This window comes from Galeopterus variegatus, unplaced genomic scaffold (genome assembly GCF_000696425.1).
Source record: "Galeopterus variegatus unplaced genomic scaffold, G_variegatus-3.0.2 Scaffold1433, whole genome shotgun sequence".
Lineage (NCBI taxonomy): Eukaryota > Metazoa > Chordata > Mammalia > Dermoptera > Cynocephalidae > Galeopterus > Galeopterus variegatus.
In genome coordinates, this window is record NW_007727544.1 from 185,882 (window position 1) to 195,804 (window position 9,923).

Genomic DNA, 9,923 nt, shown 5'->3' on the forward strand with positions numbered 1-9,923 from the left:
CTTCCCTGGGCAGGAAGTGAAGGCTTCCTTTGTGTGCAAAGCCCTGTTAAGCATGAAGATGAGGTTCTGAGCTTGGAGAAACCACCTTGATGAGCTAAAATGCAATGTGCCCATCCATACTGACAGCTCTGCCTGTCTAAGAACTTTCTGCAGGAGGAGGAGCTGCATGCTCAGCAGTAGGATGAATCCAATTGTCTGTAATGACTCAGATGGAGTCATTAAAAACCAACAAATTGCCAATCTGAGTATTGAGAATGTAGATTGAACACCCATTATTGCCTGTTGGATCAAAGAAAAAAAAAAGCCTACATGTGTATTTATTCAACAGGCAATAATGGATCTGAAAGAGTTGCCACATGTGAGGAAATAACTGTCATTTTCAAAGCAAATAGTAATCATGATAACACAACTTACAGAAGGCTATGGTTACACAGTGCCTTCGTGTACCTTATCTCATTGTATCCTTATCTTAATTGGGTGAAGGCGATGCAAATGAGGAACCTACTTCTCAGGGAGGTTAGGTGACTTGCTCAAAGTCACATACTTAGGAGAACTGAGACTTGAGCATGGCTTTCCTGACTCCAAATCCAGTGTTTTGTTCACAATAGCTAAATTTGAGCCTTACTATTCAAAGTGTAGTCTGCTGACCAGTAGTATCAGCTACTGAAAAGCTTGTTAGAAATAAAGACTTTAATGTCCCACCCCAGACCCACTGAATCAGAATCTTTATTTTAACACGATTCCCAGGTGATGTGTATGTGTGTTAAAAAGTCTGAGAACAGCCAAGCTTTACTCAATATGACCACTTGCCTGGATGCTATCCCACAACAAGAACAAGATAAATATCACGAAGATTTTTTGAGCACTTATAATGATAGCCCTATAACAGAGATGCATTTTTTTTTCTCGAGACAATCAGAAGGAATTGACAAAGCCATGGTATTAGTGACAGCAGGAGAGCCTCATGGTAGAATGGGCAAAGGTATCTCCACCTTCAATGCTGAAAAATCAGCCGTTCTAGTGTTTTCATGAAAAACTTACAGAGCTATGCTGATTTCATACCAGCATCATTGTTTTTTAAGTTCACCTCTTAGAACAATTCTTTCTGTTTTCCTGTGCTCACTCTTAAGAAGAGTGAGGCTAAGTAACATCTCAATGGTGAGCTCTTAAACACTGATGCTATGGTTGGGAAAACCACTTGTCCTTGATTTTTTAAAAGTGTTTCATGTTTACATTTGAGTATGAGTTTGGCCAATGTTTTGAGACTTTACTTCAAGCAATAAGGGTGTGTGTAGTATGCAGAGCTGACTTGCAGGGTACTTGCTGGAAAATGCAAAGTGCTTCACTCTCCCACATGGGAATGAACCACTGAATGGGGACTGAGTTGGTCAAGTTTACACCTACCAAAACTGTACTTGAACCAGAGGAGGTGGTCAGGTATTTGATTTTCTAAGAATTTCTCCTCATATAAAGTAAATATTAGCAGATCTGGAAGCAGAATGAATGCTTATCAAGTTTGAAACCAAGACTTGTCGAGGATGAAAAATGAAGACAGAGCTAAAGAAATCTCATGGTCATGCATACCAGACAAAACCATATCTGACCAAAATAAATTGATAGGGATGGAAAGCACACTTCCCATCCTATAAGCCACCAGCCAGCAACAATGTATTAAGTATCTGCTGCACACTCCACATTATGCTAGGCTCTAGGAAAGATTTGGTAGTATCAGACATTGTTCCTGCCCTTAAAGAGTTTATGATCTTGCTCAAGAAAAAACTATCACATGACAACACAGCAAATTATATAATGGTCTACTGTTAAGCATTAAAGAATGTGGATATGAATGAAAGCCAGACAGACTTAAGGGAGAGAAGAAGCCATGAATCTGAGAAAGCCTCATAAAGTAGGAGGCACGTGAGTTGGATCTTAAAGGAAGGAGGGGGGGCATCATCCTAGGGAGGAGAATAACAAAAGTAGATGTGTGAAGATGGGGGCTATGAGATGGGGGCCTGAAGACTTCCGTATATTCATGAAGGAAAGAGTGGCTGGATACATGCCACTCAAATGCAGAGGCATATAAAATCATATGTCCTGGTGGTGTCTAGGCCCTGTTTGGAATCATCTTTACCAGCATCCAGTGGCATTTGTCAAACTCAAGAATAACTAAACAGCTATGCTGGATTAATCTTAACTGTAAGTTTCATGGAGATGGGCTCATGACCATCTTGTCGAATGAAGGGATGGATATCCCTGAGGGCCTGGGCCCCAAATGCCAAGATGTATAATTCCGAATGGGTGTAAGACCCTTAGGGCAGATGCTCTTGGGATCCCACCCATCCTCTCAGCTCACACTCTCCTCTACATGCCAAGGTGGCTTACTGTAAAAACCTGTAGCTCTGTGCCTGAGGCTTTAAAAAAAAAAATCTGGTCGTAGCGACAAATACAGCATATGGAAATAACCAGAGATTTAATGCCCCCATATGCAGCTGGATCAACCAATGATGGCTGGAATTGGAGAATAAGTATCCAGCTTCATCACCCACTATTGGGATTTCTCAGACATACGAGCTCCCACTGTTCCCCAGTGAGACTGAGTTCAGTTGCCCACTGTGGATGCTTGCTTGATAATACTCCCCTGATTAGCTTTGCTATTTTCTATGTTTACTTCCCCACTCCCCTATCAGCCTTTTCTGATATCACCTTCCAAGATAACTGCTTGCACTCAAATAAATGCTCATCTCCACTGTACTTGGAGCCCACGAGTTAAACCTAAAGTGGAAGACCTAACAATGGGGATCTCTTAAAATACCAGAAACAATATTCTCAATAGGATTTCTTAGAGAGCAAGAAGATAAAAATAGCTTCTCTATTCCCTCATTGTCTCCTTTTGTTCAAAATATAAATTCTGAAGGCGAAGGCACGACATATTATTCAGCGCTTCCCCTATAAAATAACAACTGGTGTTGATTTCCTTTTTTCCCCCCTGTCTTTTAAAGGTTAGAGATTACTCACCTCCCCTGCTGGTCATTAAATCAGTCTGGCAGGATTCCTCGGTAGTTCTGTGGCCTTCCGGGTATGTGGCAGAGACACCGGCAGTGCTGCAGACAGGCCTGCTTGCTGTGATGTGCTACCAGGCAGGTGACTTCAAAGGTCTGCTTTAAGCCTATCTCAAGTATCACTTGGGGCTCACACTGAGCCCCAAAGTCAGGTACCAGATGGCATATCCCACAAAGTCAAAGTTGATCAGCTCACCACCATCTCACATTTCCCTAGCTCCTGCACCAAGGGATGCTGCAACCTCTCAGGTAGAAAAATAACTTCTGTTAACTTACTTCTCCCTCTATTATTTATCATAGGAGTTTCCAGTTAAATGCTCAGCTGTTCTGTGAGGTTTGTAGGTCTGGTGAATCCCAAGACGTTCAGTTTTTGTGTTCATTTAAAAAATAATCATCCTTCTCTAACTCTAATATGTCATCTTTCAAGATATCATGAGTCAATAAAAAGGTGGGCTTCCTCTCACACTATGGCTTTATATTTAAATTTCAGTTTCAATGATCAGTTTGACCCATTTGTTCCCAAATGCTTACCTGCCTGGTGAAGTAAACAATTGCTCCCCAAATCTAAATGAGAAAGTGGGGTGGGAATTTGAGATACTAGTCACACAAATGAAATGTGCTTAAAAGTCAAACACCCCTAGAAGGAAACTGTATTTAGATTATTTGGATGTACATGCTATGAAATGTAAGGAGAGGGAAAAGTCATCTCAATCTCACCTTAATTTTCCCCTAGTGTAAAAATAAAGTGTAAAAGGCATTTGACTGGCCCAGCAAATGCAGAAATGTTACCCTGGGCTCAACCTTTTCTAAGAGTATCTGCCACTTGGATAACTCACAAAAGGGACAGGAGTGCCCAAAGCATCATAGCACCTGTCACCACACAAAGTACCCTGAGATGCTAAGAGCAGATTTTAGTGTCAGCGTCTGGGAAGATGACCTTTAAGGTGCCTTCCAAATCCATGGTTCTTTGATTCCATGTTCGTTGGATGCAAGCTCTTCTATTGTCATTTTATGCTCAGAAGAGCAGAGCAGCTGGAATAGACAACAAAGCACTGTCTCCTGCCTCCTTGGCAGGTCACTATTCACGGTGGAATCTTACACATGGTCAGAAGAAGCCCAGCCTAAGTGGGCAACTGCTATGGATAGAGGCTTCAGGCGTGCCAACAATGAGCACTCTACTAATTGACAAGTCTCAAAGGCCAGTGGCAAATCAGCAGCTTTGCCATACAAGCACTTAGACTGAATGCGGTTTTTTGGGTTCCTCTACATCAGGCAGAATTTAGACCATAAGGGACAGAACTGTAGGATAACTGCATCTTGGGAGAGATTATACTGGAAAATCTGGTCTCTGCCCAACTGCTCAAGAGAGCATTTCCTCAGAGGTCCTAATATTTGTCCACAGTCAAAGTTCTATTAGATTTTTGGATGTGAACTTCTCTTTGGCATTTTTTCATTTTAAATAATCAATGTATGAAAAAAAAGTCCTAACAAAAACAAAAGAAACACATAAGGTGGAAGACTTCTCCACTTTGGCACTATTAACATTTGGGGTCAGATAAATCTTTGTTGTAAAGGCTATGCTGTACATTATAGGATGTTTAGTAGCACCCTGGCCTCCATCCACTACATGCCAGCAGCCCATGAGCTGCCACCCCCACCCCCCAGTTGTGACAACCAAAAATGTCTTAAGGCATTGCCAAATGTCCCCTGGGGGGTATAGTCACCCTTGAGAACTATTAATGAGAACTACCACCTTACAGGTTATTTTAACAGTATTAGCTTCCTGAAATTGCTCCAGTAATGGAATTTTGGAATACAGTGTAGGAACTTTTTATGTAAAGAACCAGATAGTAAATATTTTAGGCTTTGTGAGCCACATACACTCTCTGCTGCATAGTCTTTGTTTTTGTTTTGTTTCATTTAAAATCTTTTAAAAATGCAAAAACTCATTCTAAGCTCAAAATTAAGCCGGAATTTGCTGATCCTTAGACTGGTAGAGGAAAAAGTGATGGTGATTACCATAATGATTGAAAGTGTTGAGAGAGTATTTGGAAAAACTGGGATCTTGATCCAGCTACTGGGTCTCTGTGACCCTGAGCTGGCAGTTATGCTGCCCTTCTTGGAAAGCCTGAATCAAATAACTCCAAGTTAAATTCCATTAACCTTGTTTGCAACTTAGTTCTGTCTAATGTATTTAAACATAAAAGGTTTAAATAAAACAAAAACTTGATATTTGAACAAAATGAGATTCCCTAGTAAATGGAAGAATGTTTGTTTTGTTAGGATGTGTCTTCTCCTTAGTTTGGAATAAAATATCCTATGAGGTTCCTCTGAATAAGAGAGCATTGTATAAAGGAAATGTCTTCACCAAATTTTAAAACTGAAATATGCTTTGATATGCCTGCAGCGGTTATCAAGGAAGGAAGAAGTGTATCTTGGAAAAAAGAGAAGCCTAGAAACTGCCTGTAAAATTACAGAAATAAAAATGTCATTTTGAAAATACATTTCAAAGTAGTTTCTATGGAAATTTCCTTACTCATTACATAAATGTCTGAGTAAATTAGGGAAGGTCCGTCCAACAAGTATTTTATTGAGTGGCTACTGTGTGCCAGTGTGAGGCACTAGAGTTGGACCCACCTGGACTCTGCCAATGACCAGCACTCAAAAAGGAAACAGCTACGTTCAATCATACAGAGATTGTTCCAGTAAAATTTGCTATCTTTCTGACTTTGTATATTGCTAATTACAAATATCTTATGCTTTGCTTTGGGCATTTCGAGTTTCTATATGTCTATTTTAATTGACACCAGACAGAGTCAGTCAAAAAGATGTCCTTATGATCCAATTACCACTGTTAGAACAATGGTGTGGGATGGGATGTAAGACATTGGTCAAGTATACTGCATCTAGATAACGAAAACATATTTTTAAATCATTCAAATAGTTTATTATATGACAGTCAGTAAATTATAATGAAAAGAGCACTGGACTTGGAGTCTAAAACCCCGGGTCCCAATCCTGGTTCTGTCCTTATCTTTTTTTTCCATGGACAGGTCAATTAACTTCCAAGGAGCAATTTTCTCATCTGTAAAATGGTATAACAGTGCTTTTCCTGGTTTACTGTATTTAAACATACTGTCTGTTTATAACCTATAAAGTGCTGTAAAGGTGATATGATTATCACTAGGACTGGGTTAAACTCTGGTTTTGCTCTACACGAATGATTCCGGAATAAATCAAGTATTGTCTTGGTCACAGCCCAGATCAATTATCAACAAGACCTTCTTACACTCATTTTGGGTGATCACAAAGAAACATATCCACAAAAGCTTGTGAGGCCCTACTTTGAAATTTGCTCTGAGTTGAACATCATAGATTTTCTGTTAAAATATATAATGAGCTTAATTTAATTTTCTAGTGAAATGAAGACTTTTGAGATCAACATTTATTTAAAGAGGTTTAGAAATTAATGGTTGAAACCTTACCAGCACCACCAGATCCTACCCACTTTTGCCCAAAATTATATCTCTGCCCTGTAGCCTTCAGAGGAAACCATTGCTAGGGAGAGCCACCTCCTCACAGTTTGGGGTCAAATTCTGTTACAGAGTCAGAGCATATAGTAATCATATCACTTGTGCAAATTTGGAAAAGTTTCTCCATTTCAAACTTAGATGTTTTCTTCTATGACACTCTCAATTGCATTTAAAAAGAAGTCAACCTGGTTTTTCATTTTTTAATCATCATACCCTCCCAGTCTTGGGACTAATAACCCAAGAAGGATATCCTTTGTTGAATAGGCACAACACCAAACTCCAAAACATACAAGGACAGGTCTATTCTTCATGCTTGAAGCAGCACACCACACAGCTCTACAAGTTACTGCCTCTAGTTTTGCAGTGGGGTCTGAGAAAGCCTCAAACCCTGCTACCTGACACGCTGTCCACTACACTTCACTTCAAATGTGATGCCATAAAACAGGCAGGTACTCTGTGGTGCGTGTACAGTGTTAACTGTTAGTGCTGTCCTTGATGCCAGTAAGGAAGTATCAGAATAACACTAGTAATGGCAGTAACAGTGGCTCTTTCACTCCTAACACCTTTTGTAAAGGACAAGTCATCATGTCTCTAAATGGAAAAAAAAAAAAAAGAAAGAAAGAAAGAAAGAAATGGTGTGCTCACTCCCACACTTTACATTACCATGACTACTGAAGGTCCATTTTCCTGTCCCCCATCTCTAACCTATCATAATTAGGGGTTGAATGTAGAAAAGAAATGGATATATAAATTAAAGTCACAGGCAATTCTCTCGGTTTCATAGGTTTGGCTTCTTATAAGCTGTATGAACTCACTTGACCAGAGATCATAAGCTAGAAATGAGTTCTGATCACTATTAGGCTTGGTTTTTATTTTACTCAGACACCTAGAACATGAAAAACCATGCCATTTCTTAAAACAATCCACTGACTCCAGCACTGTCCTTTAAAGTTGCCCTTTAGACATGCAGGCAAAACCAGCCTCCTGCTCTCCAGTCCTAATCTTCTTTTATAACACTGTTTTCTGTTCTGAACTGATCAAAATCAAATAGGGGAGAAAGAATCCAGTTGAAAAAAGATCTGATGTGCCTGTTGATGTCTCATTAACCTTGAGAGTGAATGTAACTGGTGACTGCCTGTCACAGTGGCGTAATGGTTTGTTAGGGAAACAAAGCCAGTGGAAACATCACACACACACACACACACACACACACACACACACACACACACACACACACACACCACACCACACACACACAAAGAGAAACATCACTTAGGACATCATCTTTCAAAAGATGGGGCATTTCCAACTGTTAGAACTGGCTAAATCGTTCTTTTAAGCCCATGATGAATTTACTACATGTTTTCTTGGAAAAGCATTTGCAGCAGTATTTATCTGTGTGTCAAAATATGTTCACCAAAGTATTGAGAAAAAGAAAAAAAAAACAACACAACACTTCGATCTTGGAAGTATAATCGTGAGAAAAGCAAACATCTCAGAGCTAACACTACTAAGGTTCTGTGATGAGTGAATGTATGATTTTTGTGCCATTAAAAATATCATGAGCCACTCAGTGTGGGAAGGTCCTAATTCCATTGAGCCCTTAGTCAGATTTCCCTCATTACTAATTGCCAATTGATAACATGTCAACAAATAGAGGAACAGAAAAAATAGAGAAAAATAAAAGAGGAAAATAAGCTTGTCTCTAGGGATAAACTGCTATGTGTAGAGGAAAAGAGGAGAGTTCACCAGGTTCCCTGGCAGACTCCCCTTGGAACAAGTCGCCTAGAAATCCGACCAGCCTCTGGTCCAGATCCGGACCAGAGACCCACAGAAAACCAGCACCTTTCATCCCTTCGCACCCGGGGGTTCCCAGCTGGGACTGGTTCTCGTCTCCCCTCCCTTGAGGAGAACCTTAAGTAAACAAGCCCCACAATCTCCACCAGGGATTCACATGGAACATTCTCACCTATTTTTGCTTTCCCCTCCCGCGGTTTCCACTTTTCCATCTCTAGTCCTCACTCCTCTGCTTGGGAACTTCCCGGAAAGTTACCACCATTAACCTCACTTTTTCCATCAAATTCCCACTTCGGGCTGATGGTACAACCGGTTTCTGTGAGTATCACCCTCTAACCAGCTTCTAGGTTTCCTGTGCTCTTCTCAGGGCCACACAGTTTGGCTTCTGTCCTTATCCTTCTGGCTCTGCCCCTCACCCCTATGCTCAAATGCACCCAAATCAAAGTGGATCGATCAGTTCCCTCTTTTCCCCAAAGAAGTTTAGTTTTTGCATTTCAGAGGAGAGGAGCTACTGTGGAAGGTGAACTAACTGCGAATTACAAACATTACAAACATCGTTCCCTACCCCAGAAGGCAGAGATGGCTACCTCGCTTCGGGGGAAGAGGTCAGCAAGGCAGCCCCCGGTCCTCACCAGGGACCACACTTGTTTGTGGCGGGTGGGAGGCATTTGCCTCACCTTCCCACTTCACATTCCTCTGCCTCCTCCCAAGCCCCCTCCCCCCAGCAGCCTTTCCTCAAACACTCTAGGGGCCAGAGGAAGGGAGAAAAATTGGGAGACTGGGAGGAGTGGCTCTGCATCCCCTCCAAGCATAGTATTTCGTTCTCAAGTAGCAGGACTTTCTAGAATGTCTTCTCTCATTTTTCTCCTTCCTGGCCCACTTACCCCAAAGCTTCCCCGCCCCCAAACCCACTGCGACCAAAACAAGCGCACCGTAGCACCGTGGCCACCGCCGCCCCAACTGTTGCAGCAGCTGCGGGCTGGCGGCGGAGGCGGCGCGGGCAGGGCCGGGCCCGGACCCGGACGCTCCCTGCCCAGGAGGCTGGGAGACTCGGGGCGGCCGCTCAGGGGCGCGCGGTGCAGGGGAGCCCCTGCGGCAGCCGCCTGGTATAGGAAAGGCGGTGCTCTCTGCACCGGGACCCCGGCGCGGAGCCCGCCCGGCCGCTGCAGCCGCGCCGGCGGAGGTTGCCTGCACCCGCCCCCCTCTCACCTTTAAGATCAGGTCTGTGTGATGCTGGTCCAGCATGTTGGCTTTCTGGAAGGAGGTGACGATGACCCGGCCGTAGCGCCCGGGGGTCTGCAGGTCCGAGTAGAGCCGGTGCTTGGAGCGGTTGACCGGGAAGAGGCTGTTGACGAGGTTGCGCTCAATCTTGGCCAGGCTGTGCTGGGGCGCCAGCAGGTGCTCCACGCTCTCCTCGACCTGGTAGCGGCTGAAGCTGGCGCCGAGCAGGATGGAGATGAGCACCGGCGCCGAGGCGAAGAAGACCGGGTGACTGGCAATGAAGTGGCCGAGCCGGGAGAAACACGTCCTCAAG

General features: G+C 42.9%; 1 protein-coding gene across 1 annotated transcript in view; it reads right to left on the reverse strand.

Moving 5' to 3' along the window:
* The window catches only part of PTCHD1 (patched domain containing 1), a 54,104-nt gene extending 44,187 nt beyond the window's left edge, over positions 1-9,917 (reverse strand). Inside the window, exon 1 of the mRNA XM_008576962.1 lies at positions 9,599-9,917. Within this exon, the coding sequence (XP_008575184.1) occupies positions 9,599-9,634 (36 nt within the window). The 5' untranslated portion in view covers positions 9,635-9,917. The remainder of the gene's footprint in view (positions 1-9,598) is intronic.
* Positions 9,918-9,923: the final 6 nt, after the last annotated feature.